The sequence below is a fragment of the Panthera pardus genome, unplaced genomic scaffold, assembly GCF_024362965.1.
Source record: "Panthera pardus isolate Hobbes unplaced genomic scaffold, ASM2436296v1 HiC_scaffold_7, whole genome shotgun sequence".
In the NCBI taxonomy this organism is placed as follows: Eukaryota; Metazoa; Chordata; class Mammalia; order Carnivora; family Felidae; genus Panthera; species Panthera pardus.
In genome coordinates this window covers 3,387,501-3,414,220 of record NW_026527002.1, presented here as the reverse complement: position 1 = coordinate 3,414,220, position 26,720 = coordinate 3,387,501, and the positions used below count along the sequence as shown (strand labels likewise).

The 26,720-nt window shown below is 36.9% G+C and overlaps 1 protein-coding gene across 6 annotated transcripts in view; it reads right to left on the bottom strand.

Annotated features, from left to right (window-relative positions):
* SNTG1 (syntrophin gamma 1) overlaps window positions 1–26,720 on the bottom strand; it is an 881,864-nt gene that overhangs the window by 141,233 nt on the left and 713,911 nt on the right. For 5 of the 6 annotated variants that reach the window (XM_019428901.2, XM_053896624.1, XM_019428906.2 and 2 more), the window contains one exon: window positions 16,343–16,381. The exons of the other annotated variant lie outside the window; for it this stretch is intronic. In XM_019428901.2, the coding sequence (XP_019284446.2) occupies window positions 16,343–16,381 (39 nt within the window). The remainder of the gene's footprint in view (window positions 1–16,342; window positions 16,382–26,720) is intronic. 6 annotated transcript variants of the gene reach the window in all.

The following is a 26,720-nucleotide window of genomic DNA, read 5'->3' as shown; positions in this document are numbered from 1 at the left end:
ACTTATATCAGACTATCTAGACTTTAAAATAAAGGCTGCAACAAGAGATAAAGAAGGGCATTATATCATAATTAAAGGATCTATCCACCAAGAAGATGTAACAATTATAAACATTCATACTCCAAATGTGGAAGCACCCAAATATATACCAATTAATCACAAACATAAAGAAACTCATTGATAATAATACCACAATATTAGGGGACTTCAACATCCCAGTTACATCAATGGACAGATCATCTAAACAGAAAAATCAACAAGGAAACATGGCTTTGAATGACACACTGGACCAGATAGACTTAACAGATATATTCAGGACATTTCATCCTAAAGCAGCAGAATACACATTCTTCTCTAGTGCACATGGAACATCCTCCAGAATAGATCACACACTGTGACACAAATCAGCTCTCAACAAGTACAAAAAGATCGAGATTATACCTTGAATATTTTCAGACCACAATGCTATGAAACTTAAAATCAACCTCAAGAAAAAAGTTGGAAAGATAAAGAACATCATACTTAAGAATGAATGGGCTAACCAAGAAGTTAAAGAGGCAATTAAAAGTACATTGAAGCCAATGAAAATGATAAAACCACAGCCCCAAACGTCTGGGATGCAGCAAAGGTGGTCATAGGAGGGAAGTGTATAGCAATCCAGGCCTTCTTAAAGAAGGAAGAAAGGTCTCAGATACACAACTTAACCTTACACCTTAAAGAAGTGGAAAAAAACCAGCAAATAAAACACCGAATCAGCAGAAGACAGTAAATAATAAAGATTAGAGCAGAAATCAATGCTATCGAAACCAAAACAACAACAACAACAACAAAAACAACAACAACAACAACAACAACAAACAGTCAAACAGATTAATGAAACCAGAAGCTGGTTCTTTGAAAGAATTAAAAAAAAATTGATAAACTCCTTGCCAGTTTGATCAAAAAAAAAAAAAAAAGGAAAGGAAAGGACCCAAATAAATAAAATCAAGAATGAAAGAGGAGAGATCACAACACAGCAGAAATATACACCATAATAAGAAACTATTATGAGCAATTATATTCCAATAAAATGGGAAATCAGGAAGAAATAGAGAAATTCCTAGAAACGTATAAACTAGAAACACTGAAACAGGAAGAAATAGAAAATTTGAGCAGATCCATAACCAGTAAAGAAATCAAATTATTAATCAAAAATCTCCCAAAAGACAAGATTCCGGGGCCAGATGGCTTTCCAGAGGAATTCTACCAAACATTTAAAGAAGAGTTAACACCTATTCTCTTGAAGCTATTCCAAAGACTAGAAATGGAAGGAAAACTTCCAAACTCTTTCTATGAAGCCAGCATTACCTTGATTCCAAAACCAGACAGAGACCCCACTAAAAAGGAGAACTATAGACCAATTTCCCTGATCAATATGGATGCAAAAATCTTCAACAAGTACTAGCCAACTGGATCCAACAATACATTAAAAAAATTATTCACCATGACCAAGTGGGATTTATACCTGGGATGCGGGGCTGGTTCAATATCTGCAAAACAATCAATGTGATTCATCACATCAGTAAAAGAAAAGACAAGAACCACATGGTCCTCTCAATAGATGCAGAGAAAGCATTTGACAATATATAGCATCCTTTCTTGATAAAAACCCTCAAGAAAGCAGGGAAACAAAGGATCATACCTCAAGATCATAAAAGCCATATATGAAAGACCCACCGCTAATATCATCCTCAATGGGAAAAAGCTGAGAGATTTCCTCCTAAGGTCAGGAACACGACAGGGCTGTCCACTCTCGCCACTGTTATTCAACATAGTATTGGAAGTCATAGCCTCTGCAGTCAGACAACACAAAGAAATAAAAGGCATCCAGATTGGCCAGGAAGAGGTCAAACTTTCACTCTTCACAGATGATATGATACTGTATATGGAAAACCTAAAATATTCTACCAAAAAACTTCTAGAACTGATTCATGATTTCAGCAAAGTTGCAGGATATAAAATCAATGCACATAAATCGGTTGCATTCCTATACACCAACAATGAAACAACAGAAAGAGAAATCAGGGAATTGATCCCATTTACAATTGCACCAAAACCCATAAAATACCTGGGAATAAATCTAACCAAAGAGGTGAAAAATCTGTACACCAAAAACTACAGAAAGCTTATGAAAGAAATTGAAGAAGACACAAATACGGAAAAATATTCCATGCTCCTGGATAGGAAGAACAAATATTGTTAAAATGTCAATACTACCCAAAACATTCTACATATTCAATGCAATCCCTATCAAAATAATACCAGCATTCTTCAGAGACATAGAACAAACAATCCTAAAATTTGTATGGAAACAGAAAAGATCCCGAATAGCCAAAGCAATCTTAAAAAAGAAAACCAAAGCAGGAGGCATCACAATCCCGGACTTAAACTTGTATTACAAAGCTGTAATCATCAAGACAGTATGGCACTGGCACATGAACAGACACTCAGATTGATGGAACAAAATAGAGAACCCAGAAATGGACCCACAAACGTATGGCCAACTAATCTTTGACAAAGAAGGAAAGAATATCCAATTGAATAAAGACAGTCTCTTCAGCAAGTGGTGCTGAGAAAACTGGGCACCGACATGCAGAAAAAAGAACCTGGACCACTTTCTTACACCATTCACACACACACAAAAAACTCAAAATGGATGAAAGACCTCAATGTAAGACAGGAAGCCATCAAAATCCTCGAGGAGAAAGCAGGCAAAAACCTCTTTGATCTTGGCCGCAGCAACTTCTTACTCAACACGTCTCCTGAGGCAAGGGAAACAAAAGCCAAAATGAACTACTGGGACCTCATCAAAATAAAAAGCTTCTGCACAGTGAAGGAAACAATCAGCAAAACTAAAAGGCAACCGACAGAATGGGAGGAGATATTTGCAAATGACATATCAGATAAAGGGTTAGTATCCAAAATCTACAAAGAACTTATCAAACTCAACACCGAAAAAACAAATAATCCAGTGAAGAAATGGGCAAAAGACATGAACAGACACTTCTCCAAAGAAGACATCCAGATGGCCAACTGGCACATGATAAAATGCTCCACGTCACTCATCATCAGGGAAATACAAATCAAACCCACAATGAGATACCACCTGACACCTGTCAGAATGGCTCACATTAACAACTCAGGCAACAACAGATGTTGGTGAGGAGGATGCGGAGAAAGAGGATCTCTTTTGCATTGTTGGTGGGAATGCAAGCTGGTCCAGCCACTCTGGAAAACAGTATTGAGGTTCCTCAGAAAATTAAAAATAAAACTACCCTACGACCCAGCAACTGCACTACTAGGTATTTATCCAAGGGATACAGGTATGCTGTTTCAGAGGGGCACGTGCACCCCAACTTTTATAGCAGCACTATGTACAATAGCCAAAGAATGGAGAGGGCCTGAATGTACAACAACAAATGAATGGATAAAGAAGAAGTGGTGTATATATACCATGGAGTATCACTCGGCAATCAAAAAGAATGAAATCTTGCCATTTGCAACTACATGGATGGAACTAGAGGGTATTATGCTAAGCGAAATTAGTCAGAGAAAGATAAATATCATATGACTTCACTCACATGAAGGATTTAAGGTACAAAACAGATGAACATAAGGGAAGGGAAGCAAAAATAATATAAAAACAGGGAGGGGGACAAAACATAGACTCTTAAATATAGAGAACAGAGTGTTGCTAGAGGGATTGTGGGAGGGGGGATGGGCTAAATGGGTAAGGGGCATTAAGGAATCTACTCCTGAAATCATGGTTTCACTATATGCTAACTAACTTAGATGTAAATTAAAAAAATAAATTGATTAATTATTTTTAAAATTTAAGTCAAATAGTTTAATATATAAAACATATTATTTGCATTGACATTTTATCAAAAGGTTGTATTACTAGACAGAAATATTCTAAAAGCAGATTCAAAAAATAAATTATAGGGGCGCCTGGGTGGTTCAGTCGGTTGGGTGTCTGACTTCAGCTCAGGTCATGATCTCAAGGTTCATGAGTTTGAGCCCTGTGTCGGGCTCTGTGCTGACAGCTCAGAGCCTGGAGCCTACTTAACATTCTGTGTCTCCCTCTCTCTCTGCCCTTCCCCCTCTCATGGTCTGTGTGTCTGTCTGTGTCTCTCAAATATAAACAAACATGTAAAAAATAAATTATTAAGTTCCAAAAAAGAAAAAAAAAGAAACTATCTTTAGTGAAATATAAGTGAAATCGTAGCACATCAAATTTGATTTCACATAAAGTCTTTAAACGAAGAGAAAATTACAAACCAGTATCTCTCAGAAACATATATGGAAAAATTCTTGGCAATGTTTTTGAAAACTGAATCCAATAACTTATGAAAAGTTTAAGCCATTTTGATCAAGTGAGGTATATCCCCTAAATGCAGGATTGGTTTTATTTCTGAAAATAAATTAATGTAATGCACCATATTAATATAATAAGAGGTATTTGACAAAATCTAGCACTCATTCATGATACAAACTTTTCAACAAAGTAGTAACAGAAAGGGAGTTCTTCAAGATGATAAAGGGCATCTATAAAAAACACACAGCCAATATCATACTTAATGTTGAAACCCTTAATGTTCTCCCCCTAAGATCAGAAACAAAGTATAAATGTCCACTCTCATCAAATGTAGTCTGCATTTTACTGAAGAATCTCACAGTGCCATAAACCAATCAAAAAATAAAATAAAATGTATGCATTTAGAAAGGAATAATTAAAAATCTATTTATTCACAAACAACCATGATCATCTATAGTTCCTGGAAATTAGAATGATTTTGCAAGGTTACAGAACACAAAATCAACATGAAGTCATTTGCATCTCTATTAAATTTGCAAAGAATAACTAGCAATTAAATTTAAGAAACAATACCATTTTTATACCATCTGAAAATTATGAACTAGGTGAGGATAAATCTGATAAAATATATACAACATCTATATACTGATCATTAAAAATTATTTCTGAGAGAAATTAAAGAAGCCCTCCAAAATGGAGAGATATGCCAGGTTCAAGGATCTCAAAACTCAATATTGGTAAATGTCCACTTTCCCCAAATTTAGTTACAGACTCAAAGCAGTCCCAATAAAAACCCAAATACCCCTAAAAATATTCATACAGTGGCAATTTGATTTTTTTAATGTAGAAATAGCAAGTGCCTAGAGGAACTAAAATAATTTTGTGTAAAAATTGCATAGCTAAGGGGCCTAAACTCCTGCTTTCAAAATATTAAAAAGCTACCGTAATCAAGATGGTGAGATATTAGTGTCAAAATATAGAAATAGACCAGCTCAACAGAACTGAATGTCTAGAAATCGATCTGCACATGTATGGTCAATTGAATTTTTGATAAAAGCATGAAATAATTCAATGGATAAAAAATAGTATTTTCTACACATAACAGAGGAATAACTGGACATTCATTTGAAAATAACTTTCATCTCTACCTCATTCTTAAAACAATAGCTTCAACTGGAGAAAATACTGGAAAACAAAAATATCTAAGAATAAACATAGCTGACGATTTCCGTTTTGGATTAGGCAAAGTTTTCTTAAATTGAGTGCCAAAAGCCAGATCCGTTAAAATATGATAAACCGGACTTCATCATAATTAAGAACTTCTAATTTGGGGCAACATATATTTGAACAGACACTTCACCAATGAAGATATATATGGATGGCAAGTAAGTACATGAAAAGATGCTCCACATCATTGGTCCTTACAGAAATGCAAATTAATACCACAGCGAGCGATCAAGACTGCTCTATTACGATGTCTACAATTTAAAAACTGACCATATCAGAAACTCTCTTTACGCGGCTAGTGTGGATGCCAAATGGTCAAACCCTGGGGAAAACAGTTTTGCAGTTTCTTAAAAACTTCAACATACATCTCAATATTATCTAGCTATTCCATGACTACCAACGCCCCCCCCTCGTCCCCCAATAAACACATATGTTAACACAAGGACTTGTCCATACACATTTACGGAGGCTGTACCTGTAATTGACCAGACCTTAGGACAGAACCAATGTCCATTGCCAAGCGAATGGATGGTCACCCAAATAGTGGTATAGCCAGCAACGAAATACAACTCAGTGATAAGGACAAGGATGAATTGGCCCATATAGTAACAAGGGCAAAACTAAAAATAATTATGCTCTGTGAAAGAAGTCAGACAAAAATCATACATACCGTATGATTTCACTTATGTAAAATTCTGGAAAGTGTAAACCGATCTGTAGGGGCAGAAAGGGGGCTGCGAATGAAATTGTGGGGCTGAGGGAGGAGGAGACCCGGCCACTCCACTGGCTTGTGCACAAGCTATCTCCTCTCAAGCCGGATTTTGTACTTCCCAAATTGGAATACACGAGGATCTAAATATCATTTTGGGTCTGGAGAAGTAAGAGAGAGTAAGTCTAGAGGAGATTTCTTTGTGAGCATTTCTTTGTGAAGCACCTGTTACAGATGAAGTATTCCTGCAAAGAAAGTTCATGGAAATTTGGGCTTTTAGCTTTTTATCCTTGGGTGGAACTGCACACATGATGCCACCAATATCTCAGTATCCCATTTCTTCCCCATCAGTGCCTTTTCCTTATAGAAAATTCTGTGTGCACTGGATACTGTATCTGTTTTTAAAATGTTTATTTATTTATTTTGAGAGAGACGGAAACAGAGACATAGAGAGACGGAAAGAGAGAATCCCAAGCAGGCCCTACACTGTCAGCACGGAGCCCGATGCAGGGTTCGAACCCACGAATTGTGAGATCATGGCCTGAGCCGAAACTAAGAGTCAGATGCTTAACCTACTGAGCTACCCAGGCATCCCACTGGGTACTATGTCTCATTCTACCCTATCATCTTTCTATCTATCTACTGATTGATTAGTGTATTTTTCCCACCAGTTAAATAACCCTCTTCCAGAATTTCTAAAATGTAGTTAATTTTATCATTATTTTTCAATTTTTTTTAATGTTTATTTGAGAGAGAGAGAGAGAGAGAGCAGAGCCGAGCAGGAGTGGGGGAGGGGCAGAGAAAGAGGGAGACACAGAATGCGAAGCAGGCTCCAGGCTCCGAGCTGTCAGCACAGAGCCTGACGTGGGGCTCGAACTTGTGAATTGCGAGATCATGACCTGAGTCGAAGTCAGTCGCTCAACGGACTGAGCCACCTAGACAGCCCTTATCATTGTTATAATAACCAGTTGTATGCGTAATTTTGTATGGGCTCAACTGTAAAATACTTTTTAGTCTGACTTTTTACTATGAAGCCTCTGCCACTATCCTTTCATACTGATTTGTAAGCTTGTTGCTTTCGAGGAAGTTTCTCCTTTAAATCATAGAATGCCACCATTTTTTTATCACCAAGCATTATAAAATGGACTAAAGTAATTACAGGCCTATTATCCCAAGATTATGTGACTCTATGGTTTGTGTCAACATTTATAAAAGTTTTCTGTTCTGCTGGAAAGAACCTAGTTTTTGAAACACAAAATAAAAACAAAGACACATCGCCAATCTCGTTAATAGAATACTTTGCTCAAAAATGACACACAGATGCACACATTTCGATAAGACTAAAATGAATGAAAGAAATACTCATCTCATTAGACTATAAACCTTAGGCTAGCTGGTTATGTGACGCCTGGCACAGGACCAGACAATGCATAGGTCTGAGCAGAAAGCTGCACAGGGAACATGACCTGCTGCTTTCAAGGTCAGTGTGTTGCTGGAGAAAAAGAGGCATGGGTGCTAGATCAAGTTGAAATGCCACCAAGCTCACGGTCTTACCAAGATTCAGTTGTTTTCCCTTGAATACAGGCACACCTCGTTTTACTCTGCTTTATCATGTTCTGTAGATGCTGCAATTTTTTTTTTTTTAACAAATGGGAGATTTGTGGCAACCCTCTGTTAAGCAAGTCTATCAGTGCCATTTTCAGTGGCATGTGTTCACTTTGTGTATCTGTGTCAAATTTTTTGTCGTTCTCGGGGTGCCTGGGTGGCTCAGTTAGTAAAGCATCTGGATGTTGATTTTAGCTCAGATCATGATCTTGTGGTTATGGGAATGAGCCCCACACCAGGCTCCACACTGAGCATGGAGCCTGGTTAAAATTCTCTCTCTCTCTCTCTCTCTCTCTCTCTCTCTCTCCCTCTCTGTCCTTCTGTCCCCCTCCCCTGCTTACACGCACTCTTTCTCTAAAATGAAAAAAACTGGAGACACCTGGGTGGCTCAGTTGGTTAAGCGTCCAACTTCTGCTCAGGTCATGATCCCATGGTTCGTGGGTTTGAGCCCCATGTCGGGCTGTGTGCTAACAGCTCAGAGCCTGGAGCCTGCTTCAGATTCTGTGTCTCCCTCTCTCTCTGCCCCTTCCCCACTCATGCTCTGTCTCTGTCTCTGTCTCTCTCTCTCTCAAAAATAAACATTAAAAAGTGGGTAGTTCTTGCAATATTTCAAACTTTTTCATTACTATTACATTTGTTATGGTGATCTGTGATAAATGACCTCTGATGTCACTATTGTAATTGTTTCGGGGCACCATGAACTGTCTCCATATAAGCTGGAGAACTCAATCAATCGACGTTGGTGTTCTGAGCGCTCCACTGGCCAGGGCCGTTCCCCCATCTCTCTTCCTTTTTTCCAAGTCTTCCTTGTCCCTGAAACACAGCAATCTTAAAACTAGGCCAATCAATAACCTTACAGTGGCCTCTATTAAATCAAAAGCCACAAATACTTAAGCTTTAGTGGGGAAGGCGCGTCAAAACCGGGATAGGCCAAAAGCTGCGTCTCTTTTGCCAAACAGCCAACTTGTGAACGCAAAGGAAAAGTTCTCGGAGGAAATGAAAAGTGCCGCTCCAGTGAACACACAAATTATAAGAAAGTGGCACAGCCTCACTGCTGATATGGAGAAAGTTGTAATGGTCTGAACAAAAAGATCAAACCAGCCAGCGCATTTTCTTAAGCCAAATCTTGATCCAGGGCAAGGTCCTAACTCTCTTCAGTCCTATGAAGTGACAGAGGTGAGGAGGCCACCGAAGAAGAGTCTGTAGGTAGCCGAGATTGGTTCATGAGGTTTAAGGAGGTTTGAGCTGTGTCCACGGTATCGGCGTGCAAGGTGAGGTGGCAGGTGGTGACACAGAAGGTGCAGCAAGTTATCCAGAAGACCAGCTAAGATCATCAATGAAGGTGCCTCCACTAAATAACAGATTTTCAGTGAAGTTAAGACAGTCTTATATTGGACGAAGATGCCATCTAGGAGTTTTACAGCTAAAGAGGACAAGTCAGTGTCTTGCTTCAGAGCTTCAAAGGACAGGCTGACCCTCCCGTTAGGGGCTTAATGTAGCTGGGGACTTTAAGCTGAAGCTCATTTCCATTGTGACTATCCTAGGGCCCCTCAAGAATTATGCTAAAGCTATTCTGCCTGTGCTCCATCAGTGTCCCAACAAAGGTTGGATGATAGCACATCTGTTTACAACGTGGTTTACTGACTATTATACACTCACTGTTGGGGCCTCCTTCTCGGGGAAAGATATTCCTTTCAAAATATTACTGCTCATTGACAATGTATCTGGTCACCCAAGAGCTCTGATGGAGACGTAGAATGACATTAATGTCGTTAGCATGTCTGCTAACACAACATCCGTTCCGCAGCCCCGTGGGTCAAGGAGTAATTTGGACTTTCAGGTCTTATTATTTAGGAAACCACATTTCATAAGGCTATAGTTGCCATAGACAGTGATTCCTCTGATGGATCTGGGCAAAGTAATTGAAAACTTCCTGGAAAGGATTGACCATTCCAGATGTCATTAAGAACATTTGTGATTTATAGAAAGAGGTAAAATATCATCCTCTATAAACTTTCTCCTAGGTAATTACAGAAGATAGTCACTGTAAAATGTTATTTTTGTGAGAATAATGAGGCACGCAACAAAAGAGGAATTTTAGTTAATGATGATTAAAAATGATAAATACAATAAATTATTACCTAAAGGATTTAGGTATATACAGCAGTGTGACATAGGTCTGCTTGTTTAAAAGATCTCTAATGAATTGAGTAAATTATCTAATGAATTGAGTAAAATCTAATGAATTGAGTAAATTTGGCACCTAGCTGAGTATCATTGCTTAACAGACACTTAACAGCAAGACCACTGCTGCCCTTTCCCATGCTTTTCAGTATCAATTGAAGCTGAATTTCAGCGCATTTTTTAAAATAAATAAACATGATCCAAATCATAATAGAGAAAACAGATGATTACGTTATAGGTGCATCAAGGAAATGAGAAAGTTACTCCTCACAAAAAGTGAACTAAGGGATACACAAGTGTAATTTCAAATGTAGACTATTGAGATTAAACCAAATCCCAATGGCTTTGGTTTAATACAATTCCTAACTTATTTGATTCCCAGACATTTTAATAATAAAAATGGTTTTGAGTTTATTGAGGTATAAGAGCATAAATAAATGGCACATATTTAAAAGGTAAGGTTTAAAAAGTTGTGCCGCACGCATGCACTCATAAAACCTTCACTACAATCAACAGAATGAAAATATACATCACCCCAAAGTTCCCTCATGCTGCTTTCCAATCCCTTTCTGTTGCCACCCACTCTTCCCATTTCCTAGGCAGCTGCTGATTTGCTTTCTGATTTTGTACCTCAGTTTGTAATCCCTAGAGTATTATCTAATAGAAGCATGCAGCCTACACTCTATTTTTGAGGGGAAGGGTGCCTGGTTACTCTCACTGAGCAGGATAATCTTGAGATTCATCTATGCTGTAGCATGTACCAGGAGTGTGTTCCTTTTTACTGCTAAGTAACATTGCATTGTATAAATACGACATTGTGTGTCCAGCCACCTGTTGGAATTTGAGTTGTTTCCAGTTTGGGGCTATTCATATATAAAGCTGCTATGAACATTTGTGAACCAGTCTGCATGAACACATGCTTTCATTTCCTAGGAGCGGACTGGCTGGATCGTATGGTAGGTGTAGATTTAACTTCTTAGTAACTGTCAGACTGTCTTCCAAAGTGGTTGTGCCATTTTGTATTCCCACCAGCAGTGTATAACAATTCTAGTGTATAACAATTCCTCCTTGCCAGCACTTAGTTATAATTAGCCATTCTCGTGTATGCGTAGTGGTATTTCATGGTGTTTTTCATCTGCATGTTCTTTAAGGTTGAATATTTTTTCATGCACTTATTTGATATTCACATACTTCTCTAGTGAAGTGTCTTTTCAAATCTGGGCACATTTTCTTTCATTGAATTGTTTGATTTCTTAAATATTCAGTTTTCATTTGTTAAAAAAATATATTCTGGATTTAAGTCCTTTATTCGATATGATTTGCAAATATTTTCTCCCTGCCTGTGCCCTGTATTTTTCTTTGAGCTTCTTTTGAAAAGAGAAAGCTTTACATGTTGAGGAACTCTCAGATTTAATTGCATTTCTTCTTTACATGAGGTCTCTACCAGAATCATGATATGTAAGGCACTGTTGTAGGAGATAAGGATATAACAATAATACTTTTATCTTTAGGAGTTTACAGTTGAGTCTGGGCTGAGAGAGGGACGAAGAGTTAATAGAGAATACCATAAAACGTGATAAATGCAATAAGAAAGAAATGCTTAAAGTCCATAGAAGCTGGTTGTGTAAGTGTAAAAATAAAAACCTAAAATGTCTAGACATAAACAGTGAAGCATTTTTTTTAACTTTTGTTAATCTTGAAATGAAAAAAAAGTCTAAGTACAACACAAATCCCGCGAGCCATAAAAATTTCTTTTTAACTTAGGCAATGTAGACATACGAAAAGTAAATTTCCTTCATGAGTGGAGTATGCTGTACTTATACATAAATAAAATAGGAAGAAAAGAGAAACATATTCAAAATTTAAAGACAGGCATCTAAAAGTATATGCCAATGTTACATCTTAAATGGCAAGCACATACGTTTTTCCAGTTATTCCAATAGTAAAGACCAAAAGCCAGAGGATGTGGAATAAATAAGGGAGGCTGGGCTGATTCCAATAGGTAGAAATGCAAAATAGAATTTGCATCAGGAAGAACAGAATTACCACACGTCTGAGCTCAAGACAAAACAAAAGAAAACACAATTCCTTGTTGCAGGAACTGAATAGGGAACTTCAATCAACAAAATGAGCAGAAATGGAAATGAGAGGGTTCTCCAGGGAAAGTCATAAGAGTTGAGCACAGAGGCTTGGGAATGAAATCCTCACAGTGGGAAAGCAGACTGGGCTGTAATACTTCTCAGAGGCAAACACCTTTACCAGATTCTTGTGCGTCTTCTCAAGATGTGTTTATGCCTGTATAAGAATATGTGTATGTATCATTCTAACCCCTTTATTAAAACACCATGATTACTTTATTCCCTATTCTTCACTTTGCTATTGCTTCATAAACTTACTTGGATGGCCTTCGACACCAGTACCAACAGAGCTCGTTTATCCTTTTAATGGTGCCCGTATTCCACTGACTGGATATTGAGGTCATTCCAGATCCTTTGTTGGTGTGGATTTGTTTCTATTTACCTTGCTCAGCGGTTAGTTGGATTCTTTAATCTGAAGACTTATAAGAACTCTTAACCATCATCTGTTTTCATACATTGCCTCTCACACGTTTTCCCCAGTCTTTCTGAAGATATTCTTTTAGCTTCTTATTCTAAAGTTTATGTCTTACATTAACGTTTATGTTTTTCACCCTTTTCTGTGTGTACTGACATTCTCAGATATATACTTTCAATGACATATTTTACCTTCATCTTCTATTCTATTATTCAATTGGTTAACTGATTTTAATTTTAAATACACTATTTTTTTAAACTTTTGAACTCCTATTTGATTCTTCTGCAAATCCACATTTTTAACACCATATCCTGTTCTTGACATAATTTCCATTTCTTTATTTAAAAAGGACATGATAATCAAAACTAATTTTGGATTTTTTAAATCTCTAAATTATGCTTTCCCCTGTTATGGTCTATTTTCTCAATAATTTACAATATTGGACTCAAATCTCTTCTTTAATGAGAGTGGTTTCACTGAAAGTCTCCTGCATTCTGGATGGTGGGAATTTCCCTACAGAGCTAAGCTCTAACACCTGGCCCTGTTGGAAAATAGTGATATCTCTTGGTCCCCTTTATGTTTCACTTTTATTCTAATTTCTCCCATTGGGTTAGCTGTACCACATAGGTAGCACAATTTAAAAAACAGAATCCTACAGGAGGCAGTAGACTTGTGCCCCAGTGGGTGACATCTTTGTGGGTTTTTTTTGTTCTTTTTTTCCTTAAAGACCTAGATATGTGTCAGGGGCATGAGGGTACTTGATTTTCATTGTATAACAGTTGACTATTTTAACATATCTCTAAATTATTTCATCAAAAGCATATGGGTAAATATATGTAATCTAAGCTTTAGAGAACTTTACATGAAAATTAAGTCAGAAAAAAATTTAAGATTAAAGCAACACATTGTGGCTTAGTCCAAGATAAGGGTGCTGTTTGAATACTAAATCTGGAGGAGAAATGAGACTGTATGTGTTTTCAAATTTTAATTCATTATAAACTGGCTCTTACTCCTATTTTATGAAGTAGAGAATGTACCTGGGTCCCCTAATGCATTGCTATCATGCTATGCAGGTGAGTTTTCCTATGGTGTGGATATATGAATATAGAACTATAAATGAATCCAATTTCCTGAAAGTCTTCATTTCCATGATGGAAAATAGTAAGGGAAAAATCTATTAACTCTTGCTTTCAGTTTTTAAAATGCCAAGAAGAATTCATTATGATTTTTAAAAAAGTGAGATGGAAGAGATTTGAAATAAAATCTTGGTATAATAATATTAAAAGTTTAGCAAATAAAAAGATATGAATGCTAATGCTTACCTACATTTATTATATATGTGCATGTGTTGGGATATTGAACACTTTTTATTATTTATTCTATATGTAAGGTTTTTTCAGATTCTTATTTACTTTACTATTATTCAAATCCTAGATAAATGCAGAGGTGGCAAAAAATGCCACAGGTCATTGAAGGGAAAATGTAGGGAGTGTGAAATGTAGTTGTCATCATAAATAGAGAATAGCAGTGAGGTTATTAGGGTTATGAAATATTTATAGTAACATAAATTATACTAATTATTAACAATTCACATGTCGAGGTTAGAGAGGGCAAGGAGCGATGGTAACACAGATATTAGAGTCATTCTTAAAGAAACATTCATCACTTATATTTTTGGCAAGAATTCCCCAAGTGAATAGATCTACATTTTATGTATCTGACTATAAAAACGACTAGGTTTACTGATGGGCAATACAACTTTCCCCAATGGCTGATGCTCCTTTCTATTTGAATAATTCCTCGTTAATGAAGTTTTCCTCCACTGCACCCCTATGAAGTTGTTAAACTGCATTTCCTAAGTAATATTCTACCGGCCTCAGAAGCACCTGGGATGGAATGGGAGCCACAGAGGGAATATCAGTGATACCCAGCTCGAGGCCATCAGGAACTCTGGGCTACAGTCCTATTCTCTGCACCACAAACAAGGGCCTCAGACGTAACCACGGCTTGGGATGGACGTGGTGAGACACGTGACACGTACATCTCTCCAATCTCTGTCTCCATCTAAATCATCGGCATGGCTCAGAGCACTGTAGATACACTGGGCTCTCCAGAGCTGTTTTCATTAGTATTTCAGTCACACAGAACTCTGCAGGCTGGTCTGGGCTAGTGCCATCATCAATAATACAATTTATACAAGAACATAAATTCTATATTCTAAAGAACACGTTTAAAATGTTAACACATTAATGATAATAGTGGCATACATGGAGAATTTTACATTTGTTATTTAATCTGCAAAAATATGAGGGCACTGAGGTTTAGATAAGAGAAGTAACTTAATTTTTATAAGCTGGGATTATTTAAAATTTTTACTATTGAAATTAACCGGTGATTGGCTTACCTTTTACAAATAGATAATGCAGATATTGATACACATATAGATACGTAGATAACGTATATATATATATATATATATATATATATATATATATGTATATGTAGAGATCTACATACACACACACACACACACACACACACACACACACACACACTTGAGAATTAGGGCATGCTAGCAGGTGGGAGTGGCAGAGGGAAAGAGAGAGAGAATCTGAATGAGGCTCCGTGCTCAGCATGGGGCCCCACGAGGGGCTCTATCCCACAACCCAGGAATCATGACTCCAGCGAAAATCAAGTCCGGCGCTCAATCGATTGAGTCACCCAGGTGCCTCTACATGTTTAGATTTTGATCAAAGGTTGCACATTGACTTTGTATCAAGAGTGAGAAAGTCATGGCTGTCCTCTGTTGCTCTAACATCACAAAAACCCGATGCACCACTGACTTGCATGAGTCCAGAACTGAGCCTACACCGACTCTTCTCATTCAAATGAATGTTTTTATAATGTTTATGAAGGCGATGAAAACGTTAAGTTCAGCTTAATAAAACTATAACTGGAATCAGTTATTATTTTCTACAATTATTTTATCCGATAATCAATTATCAGTCTAATAAATCCACTAAATTCTCGGCTGGATTAATCAGACATTATTTTCATTCTATGCATTAATTTAGACTCATGTAAAGTACATCAGCCAATTTTGAAAATTTCTTCTAACTTTTAGATCAAACATAGGTCTCCCAAATAAGATACAAACTATCTTATGATAAATAGCTCCCTTAATTCTTCAACATTATATTCAAATAAATATATGTATTTTGTCAAATATAGCTTTGACTTAGTTTACTTAGATAAAATATTATTTTTGTAGGGTTTTTTTTGGTAATCTTTGTTTATTTTTGAGAGAGAGACAGAGTGCGAGTGAGGAAGAGGCAGAGAGAGAGGGAGACGCAGAATCCGAAGCAGGCTCTGGGCTCCGAGCTCCGAGCTGTCAGCACAGAGCCCGACGCGGGGCTCGAACCCACAAATGGTGAGATCATGACCTGAGCCGAAGTCGGATGCTTAATCAACTGAGCCACCCAGGGGCCCTGCAGAAAATAATTCTTTAAAACTGTTTTTAATATGATTAGAGAAACAGATATATTACATAATGTGAAAAAATCTAATAAATTATGTGTTTTCCTAGAGAGCAAACAACAGTGCCAATTATTTCCACATAAAAATTAAATGCAATCAAAACTATTTTCTATCAAAGATAACCTGGAAGTAATATGTGATTTGTCTCTCCAAGTATGTTTCCATCTTACCTGCTGGTTTACGGGAAAGTTTCTGTTGATTTTTTTAATCTGCAACGATAAATAAATAAAAGTGAGCAATCAACAAAGTTACACAAGAGCCCCCGAATTTTATGAGAATCTATTCTTCCTGAGTTAATATATACTGATATTCCCAACTGGCATACTAAAATCCCATTGCGTATCAAACATCAACTAAAATTTTCTAAAAATGTTGGCTATCAAAAGTCTTCCAAATTTGATGTGTACACATGGTCCAAACAGATTTTCTTCTAATGATTTTCTCACTTATGAGAAACAGGAAGCCTGTGTGTCCATGCACAGTCTATCGAGAACATAGAATAACTTTTTGTAATTTAATTTTTCACTTCACTTCTTTATACGTTTACTTGAAGAGAATTTCATGAGTGACATTTCGTAACATTTTAAAATAAATCTTCGGAGAAAGAATTTCGTCTGTATTAAGTCATGTTAACGAACTGTAAACTCCAACTGGAAAGGAGTATCGGCTTTTAGACAAATGAACTCATAACACACAAAGTCTTTGGTTCAACAGAAACTTTGCTAATTAAAACCAGTTTTTATTTTGCATCGGTTGGAGAGAGAAACTTAACGAATGCTAACTCTGTGTGGTATAATCTCATATCACACTAAACACAGGCTTTTCATTTAGAAATTATTTTCCTGATTTAGTTTATTTTTCCTTGTTAGCTTTCAGTTCCCTTCGTCCTACTGATAAATGTGAACTAACAGGAAATGCAATGGATAGGATGCACAAAGTTGGAAAATCATCAAACGGCTCATGTACAAAACTTACTGGCAACATGTGTGTCATTTGAAATACACAAGAAAAGAAAGTTTTGGAAGATTTATGTGATTTCAGTAGGGACACACACAAACACACACACACAAAAACACACACACACAAAAACATATCTTTCTTACATTACTATAGTCATTTCAGAATACTTCTTGTTTTGGTGAGGAATCAGCTAAAGAAAGTCTCTAAAACTACCAGTGTCTTCAGCTAAAATCAGGATGGGTTTGGAGACACAGAACAGTTTCCTAAGAATCTTTTATTAATCAATAAAAAAAATCCATACTGAAAAGTTGGCAGAACTATGCTTTTTGCTAGTTCTTATGGATTGTTATAAAAAACTGTAAAATTCCACCAATATTTTGTATGGACCTTTGTCTTCTGGCACAAACGGTCTAGCTTTGTCACTTTTAACGTTTTCATCCGACAGAAGAGTCCGAATAATCTAAGTAAATGTAGCCATGCTCAGGCCGCAGTGATGTACGTATACAAATGAGCACACGTATGTGTAGGTTCGATAAATGCAGTGAGAAGGGGGGAGACTAATCATTCGTTGTTTTCCAAAATCCTTTCAGTAATCTACCAATGTGAGTCCCGGTGCTGTAAGAGCTGGGACGCGAAAATGAAACACATTGCGTTCAGAGACAATAGTTTAATGATGCTCGTTTACAGAGTGTTCTGGAGCTGCAAGGTAGATGCATGATAACACGATCAAGCTGTGCGGTCATGAGACCTCCGTCTGAATCCGGCCGTAACTGTTACTGAATTTCAGCAGGCAAGTTATTAACTACCCTGTGTCTAATTTCCATCCTATGTAAAAAGTCTATCACCATATGAGCCACACCTATTTGTTGGAAAAGTAAATGAAAACACAAAGGTCGTGAAGTTAGAGCTCAATATGTGACAGTTATTAATATAATAAATAATCACATATAAAATGAATATCAAAGAAGTCTGGATTTCCTTTGAAGACAACGAGGGTGTTTTAAAGAAGGTGAGCAGAGATGCTTTGTTTTCTCCTATACTTTGCGAATCCCTTTCTGTTTTCTTGTCAACTCTAGATTAATGTCTATACACTCGAGTGAGTGGCAAATATGCGTGAACCAGGCTGGGGTCCAGAGCAGAGGTTGCCGGCTGAGCACCTCCAGAACCTCAATCACTTGCAGGCATGTCCCAAGTTAGAAGGATAAGGAATCAGCTGAAGTTTCCTCAGATGTGAAAATCTTTCTCAGTTGGAAACAGTATGATGACTTTTACCTAGGAATGTTCTATGAAACCTGAATTATAAATGAAGATTCAGTGTAGAAAATGCGAGAAGTATTTTCTTTTAAATGACTCATTTTGTCATCATAGGGAATCATATCAATAAAGCCGCTTATAAGATAAACATGTTGGAAACATTAATGACGATTTAAATTTATTTTTAAAAATAAAGCTTTATGTCAAACAATTGAAATAATGCTTAACTTAGTAAATGTAATAAAATATCAGGCGATAATATATTCTTTTTTAAAAGTTTATTTGTTTTGAGAGAGAGAGAGAGCATGAGAGAGGAAGGGGCAGAGAAAGAGAGAAGAGAATCCCAAGCAGGCTCCGTGTTGTCAGCGCAGAGCCCAAAGGGGGTATCCGACCTACGAACTGTGAGCTCATGACCTGAACCAAAACCAAAAGTTGATTAACTAACCATCTGAGTCACCCAAGTGCCACTAAATAATATATTCTTAATGAAATGCATTCATTGAGCAAAGTTTTAAAAATTGTCTATTTTTGGGGCACCTGAGTGGCTCAGTCAGCTGAGTGCCCGACTTCGGCTCGGGTCATAATCTTGAAATTTGTGGGTTTGAGCTCCAAGTCGGGCTCTGTGCTGACAGCTCAGAGCCTGGAGCCTGCTTTGGATTCTGTGTCTCACTCTTTCTCTGCTCCTCCCTTGCTCGTGCTCTGTCTCTCTCTCTCTCTCTCTCTCAAAAATAAATGAACATTAAAATTTTTTTTAAATTTTCTATTTTGGCAACAATATTAATTCTAAATAATGCAAATCCTAAATTCTTTGCATTATTTTTAAGACCACTCTTCAAACAAGGAAAATTGAAATCTGTCAAAAAGATTTGTAATGTCAAACTTCTTAGAAACTAATGTTAATTATGTGTTATCAGAACCAGTCATTTGTGTTACGAAAAGCCAAAAAAATTAATATGATGTTGCACAAAACAGAGTCAGAGTCTGAACATGAAGGCTCAAAAAGATGAAAGGATATAACTGCAGTCACATCAAACTAGCTGCTTATGGAGCAGGATTACTGAAGTTATTAATCCTTAGGCTGTAAAGGAATAAGAGTGTGGGTTTAACTAGGACTGCCTAACATGTCATTCTAGAAGAGCATCAAGTGACACAGACAACTACCAAGTAAAGGGCATTCAGGTGAAGGAAATCCATGTTAAGGCTTTTAGTCCGGAAGAGAAAGATAAGCCTGTAAAAACTGACTGTTTAACATCATGTTGACTTAAGTTAAGACTGTGGAATACAATTAATGCCCACTTGGAAGTATAAGAGGATACAATTTGCATTGTGTATTTTTTGAGGAACCCCTCATATCTTAATTAAAAAAAGTAGGAACTATACTTGAATCAACACTCATAAGGTAAAGAAATGATAGAGATAAAGGAAGGAAGGAGGGAAGGAAGGAAGGAAGGAAGGAAGGAGGGAAGGAAGGAAGGAGGGAAGGAAGGAAGGAGGGAGGGAAGGAAGGAGGGAGGGAAGGAAGGAGGGAAGGAAGGAAGGAGGGAAGGAAGGAAGGAAGGAGGGAGGGAAGGGAGGGAGGGAGGGAGGAAGAATAGATAAATCTGCCAGGTAGAAGATTCTATCTTGAAGGAGTTATGTTGCTATGTTGCTACCTTAAGGAAAGACATTTATTTCAAAGACAGCAAAGTGTTTTTTTTTTTTTTATAAATAATTTTTAATCATATACCTCTTTACAAATCTGGTGAAACTTATGTGACCTCTTTCAGAGGATTTATAGATACTTTGAAACTTGATAGAGACTTCTAGACAAGAAGAAAAATTAATGCTATGGCTCAAGAAACACAGTTGATTTGGCCTTCTACCATCAGGTAGTAAAACATGATTGTCCTTCAGAGAGGATGACCACAGCACAATGAGCTGGGACTGAGAGTGATGTGTCCAAAGCAGGGGTCTTTGTGTCTCCAAGAACCATATCCACCACCAAAACTTTTCTGAATCCCCTAGTGGAACTGACCGGTGACTTTCTCTTCAGCGTTCCCCGGGGGTCTAGTTTCTACGCTGTCGTTGTTGCATGTGCCTACTGAACTCTCCATCATGGAACCTGTAATTGCGGAGTCTTTATCTCCCTCAGCCTGGTGGCGTGTCCATACTAACAAGCATTGCCAACCACGGTTAGCTATCTAGGGGGGCACATTTCACGTCGCTGCTACCTTCTCAAACGTGTTGATAATCCAAGATCTGAATCAAAATGATGCCAAGGGTTTCCTTCTGTTGCTGCCGCAACTCTGCAGCTCATCCCTAGGGCTCCGTGTGAGGCTTCCTCTTCAGATTTGAAAATCGGTAATTGGTTCAGCTATCCTAATTCTTCCTTAACTAGGATCTGATTTAATCTTCTTTGTTAGAATTACCTTGTAATTCCAGTTATTACAGAACCATGGAATTTATTGAAGGAACCCCATTTTTCCACTTTGTTGATGATTTCCATATAAGTAAAATTAACAGAAAGACAAAAATAAAGGAAATCACTACATTAATATATATTTTGGACTGATGAGAGCCGTTGGAATTAGGAACCGACATTCTCTCTCTCTCTCTCTGCCAAAATATAACGTGCTGTTTTAATTTTATCAGAAGTTCTGAAAATTTAAGTCTTATGACAAATCCCAATATGTAACATTTCATTTCCTTTTAATTTCAAAGACAGGACTACACACAAAAACCTATTTGTAAACCTGTTATGGTTTATGGAAACCCATCTAAGGGATGGTTATGTTGGTTATGTTAAGAAGAAAAATAATTTAATTTTATAAATAGCTATGCAAAACCATTTTTTAATGTAATTCCAATCTTTATAAAAGTAATGGTACAGGAAATGGAAGAAGTAAAATAAGAAAATAATGATCTCGGGGTGCCCACATGGCTCAGTCAGTTAAGCCTCCAACTCTTGATTCCAGCTTGGGTCATGATCACAAGGTTTGTGAGTTTGAGCCCTGCATAGCGCTCTGAGCTGACAGTGTGGAGCCTGCTTGGGATTCTCTCCCTTTCTCCCTCTCTCTCTCTGTCCCTTCCTTGCTCACATTCTCTCTCTCTCTCTCTCTCTCTCTCTCTCTCTCTCTCTCAAAATAAATAAATAAGCTTAAAACATAATGATATCTTTACATATATAGAATTAGCATTTACTTCAAATTAAGAAATAACATGATTAAAAATTAAACATATGAAATCTGTTTAACAAAAAAATATAAAGGATTGCCCTTACATTATTACTTAAAAGTGACATTAAAAACTATCACCCAGATAATATTGTGAAAAACGGAATGTAAAAGTATAACTATTTAAAAGGGCAGGATACATATATCAGTAGAGGAAGATAATATACTATATGATAAATGCTCAAGACAATTAGATTAAAAATAACTAAGATTTTACGGTGTTTGACTACCAAATATATATATCCAAATCAAGACTTCCTCAGTTTGAAAAAAAAAAAAGATACAGAAATGGAACAAAGTACGTTTTGATCACCCTAAGAAGAAAAAAATCATAAAAATTAACCTAATGTGAAATAGAGATTCATTCCTAAATGTCAAATGTTTTCCAAATTAAAAGTTTTGTGTGATATTATTTAAGTGCAACTACATTTAGGCCTATCAAGGATAAATGGACAAATGCACCCAAGGGTATTTAAGGTTAATCACCAGGGCTTTACAAACGCATTTAGAATTTTGAGTTCATGTAGAATTACAATTAAAACAGGGTTTTCCTACTGCAAAACGAAATTAACCAATGACTTTTAACAGGTAGGTAATTGAATAAGTAATAACTAAATAAAAATATACCAATAACTACATAATATATAGAATGTAAATAAAAGTAAAAATTAAAATATATTAATAAAAGTGACTGAATCTAAAATATATTGAGCTAATGATAAAAATTGTATTTTAAATTTCAATAGAGAGCAACGGTGGGGCTCGTGATGAATTCCTTGAAACACTGTCACCCACTAACTGGCAGTGCAGTCCATCTTTAATGCAGAGATACGTAAGAAATAAACCAAAATCATTAGGTTCCTAAATCGGATGAAAGAGCAGGAAGCACAGCTACCTTCCTGTTGGTAGGGACTCGAATGGAGAGAACTGATTAAAAGCGTTTTGTTGGAAGGTATTTGAGGGGCGCCTGGGTGGCTCAGTCGGTTGAGCATCTGACTTCGGCTCAGGTCACGATCTTGTGGTTGGTGAGTTCGAGCCCCCAGTCGGGCTCTGTGCTGACAGCTCGGAGCCCGGACCCTGCTTCGGATTCTGTGCATCCCTCTCTCTCTGCCCCTCCCTTGCTCGCCCTCTGTCTCTCTTTGTCTCTCAAAAATGAATACATATGAAGGTATTTGAGAACACCTGCTGTCACGAGGGTGAGCACAGGTGAGGTCCCAGACAGATGAGCACACAGAGGTGAGCTGGCCCCCTGTAGACACGGGATGGGCTGGAAGAGAGAAGCACAATTTACCCAGACAGAGCATTCTTTCACAGGGTCATATTGGCAGCATTTGTGATCTGTGGGGCTTTGAACACAACGTTGGTTTTCACGTCAAGGTATTGCTGAATTCTGAATCATGGCAGGACAAATGGTTAAAAAAACCGTCATGTGAAAATCATGTAAAAGTAGACAACAGTTTCACAAATTTGCTGTGCTGAGAGGTGAGCAAGGAGGATTGAGAGCCAGCTGAGGAGGGTTCCCAGGAATAGACCGTACTCTCAGCTCAAAGACCTGGAGGGCTGTAAGTTGGAAAAGGGAAAAACAAAGAGAAGTAAACAGAATCCTATAAAACTCCAACCCAGTCGGGATCCAGCTGATTGGATTAAGACCTCAGTCTTGGTTTGTGAGACCAATATCGTTCCTATGCTTTGCTTCTTTTTCTAGATACTCATAGGAAGGTATAATCAGTAATGTTCCGACTGATTAATAGGGCAAAAAGTCCACAGGGCCATGAAAGATGTGCCACGTAAGAATACGAAGCCTCTTGTCATCCAAAATACACATACTTTAATGTATATGTAATACATACTACTAATAAAAACACCAGCAACATATGTATTGTTATTGCAATAAGTTTTCATTTTATAGTCTTCTGCACTTTAATAAAAACCTAAAATTAAAAGCAAATGCAAAGACATATTTTAAAATACATTTTTTACGAACTCTAATACCCCAAATGGCAAATGGGGTTTTGTGTTTGATTCTCTAGAAAACAATATGCCCAAGGGATATAAAAGTCAAGTAATGTAGATATACTCTTGAAGAAAGAGGATTTTGAATAGAGTTTTTTAAGGAGAAGAATAATCAAAAACCCAACATGAGGAGAATCTTCATATTTTGGATAAAATGGAATAGAGAAGAAAGTTATTTTCAACATCTTATAATTAATTACTAGCAATTTTATTCACTGCATATCATCTACATATATTTGTAGATGTTAAATATTGTTAGAAAAATGATGCATTCTATTGTAGCAAACATTTTCACCATTTATTCTGTCTTCTTTATTCTATTACTCAAAGATTTTTTTTCCTTGTAGGAATCTCTGGTATTGATGAAGTCTTACGTTTAAAGAAATAAGTATTTTGAATCCCTATTATATGCAAGAATATGTTCCCACAGCATTAAAAGTTTAATTTACATTCAGTAGCTTCTTCATTGAAGACTTTTTATTAGAACTTTGAATTTTGAGACCCTGCTTGAAAAAAACAAAAACTAGAAGGACAAATGTAAAGTCATTGGTTGCTTATATTATAAATATTTCTCAGTTGAATTCCTTATACTAAAAAACTGAAAATTATCATGGTAAATCTACACTTTAAAATTTACCCAACATCAAAAGTGAACATCTGCTAAAATAAATATTATAAACTGTGCTTTATGGAATAATATTCACTTTGAGTAAATGCTGGGGGAAATGATAAATATGTGTCCTTCTTTTTCTTTGACGACATTCCACTGGATGTTAATGATGGAAACCCCTGAAAGGAAGCTTAATTATTACAGCAGATCTCTCAAGGTGAGATAAGGGTAATACACAGCTGGCTTTAAGAAAGATTTGTTTGGAATTAACTGACTGAAAATAAAATTTGGTGGAATAGGCCTGTCCATTTATTTTAAATGTCACTCCTATTTTTTGAATCCCTTAATTTTATATATTCATTTTTAGCATCATCAAATGTATCTAGAAACTAGAGCAGTAATATTCTTTTGTGACTACCCCTCTCGACCAAAAAAATACAATAGAATATTCAAATATTCTTTAAAAAATTGCTCTCCTTCTACTTTAAATGTCTTAAAGGGATAGTTTTTTTTCTCAATCAAATGTTTGAAGATTAGTGAAGATCTTATATTACAAACTTTTCATCCAAATTCTGCTAACCTGTTATTCTTTTAAACCTCACAAACAAGTCAATTTTGGTGGCTAAAGTGGTGCGTTCTCAGATGTATATTTTCCCATGGAAATCAATTTTGAAGATTTACCCAAGCAAATCATTCTTATGGAAGCAAGAAACAATGCTCCAATTCCCTTAGAGATTTGTGGACAGATGTGTGAGGACTAAGATTTTTATTCTATAGATATAAATTCACGTGACGACTAATGACATTAGTATGTGGGTACATAAGGCAATATGTTTATTCTGCAGCTGCTGATAAAACGCTGCCTTTACCATGTAGAGGGAAGCATCAAAAAAATGATTTTTGCCTCAGGAGCCCACATAACTTCCCACATTTCAGCTCATAATTTTCATGCATTTTTTTCCAGATACGGATTCTAGGTCCTTGCTACCTTGGTTATTCCCCATCCCTACGAATATAACTTTGAAAGTATGCCACGTTGCTTTTAAAAACATATCTATTGGGGTGCCTCGGTGGCTAAGTTGGTTGGGCGTCCGACTTCGGCTCAGGTCATGATCTCACAATTTGTGGGTTCGAGCCCCATGCCGGGCTCTGTGCTGACAGCTCGGAGCCTGGAGCCTGCTTCGGATTCTGTGTCTCCCTCTCTCTGCCCCTCCTCTGCTTGTGCTCTCTCTCTCCCAGAAATAAATAAATTAAAAAAAATATTAAAAAACAATTAAAAATCAAAACATATCTATTAACAGTAAATCAATTCTTCAGGATGATTAGGCATTATATGTAAATGAGTTTTCTTAAATTTTATTCTTCCTAGCACAAGAAGTTTTCAATTTTACTATCATCGTCTTTCAGATTAACATACACATGATATATGCCATATATGTAACACACACATATCCATCTATATCACTGACCTAATCTGAGTATGAATTAAAAGCCTAAAAGCTGAAAGTATGGAAAAAACATGCAACAAATAATTCTAAGTTTTTTTGGGAGGAGGGCACCTGGGTGGCTCAGTTGGTTGAGCGTCTGACTTTGGCTCGGGTCACTGTCTCATGGTTCATGGGTTCGAACCCCACATCAGGCTGGCAGTGTGAAACCTGCTTGGAATTCTCTCTCTGTCCCTGTCTCTCTGCCCCTCCCCAACTCACACTTTTTCTCTCTCTCAAAATAAATAAATGCTTACAAAATTAAAAAAATAATTCCCAGTTTTCGTGATGAGATGAGTGTTAGAACAGGTGGTGTAAAACGCTATAAAAGTAAAAAAAAAAAAAAAAAAAAGAGGAAAAATGGATTGTAGGGTAGGTGTACCTGCACAGTATAGGAACTGTGGTTTCAGAAAGTGATGAAAGTCATTGTTTAATATGTCAGTATCAATCATAGGTGAAAACACTAGATTTACCATTGCAAAATTATTAGCCAGGATTCTTAATGAGGAAAATACACAGTGTTTATACTCAATAATTCAGACTCAATCCTCAGGGATATTTGTAGCCACCTCTGCACCCTGGTCAGATGTCCTCAGCTTTTAAGCTACATTTTAGAATGAGGGGTCTTCTAAGATGTATTCAATTGAACAACTGCAAACTCAAAATGATTTCATGCATAATTTCCTAATAGCCCTTCATCCGCCATAGTACCTAAGGGTACTAAACACACTTCATTTACACCTTCTCTCCCATATTGCACTACTTAGGTAAGAATGTCTCCCCCCAGGGAATGCTTAGTATCCTGTAATGAATAGTTAGAGGTAAAGGGTATTTCCTTAGTCTTGCTTCCCTAGAAATATAGCATGAGGAAGTCATATATGCTAAGCCTTTATTGAGGGAGAATGTTCAATCCCAAGGAAGGAAGAGTGAAAGGTAAAAAGAAACAAGACGGGACAGCAGAATGCAAACACAAGGTGGTGAGTCGCCTGAGTCACTGAGTTTGCCTTCGCCTTGC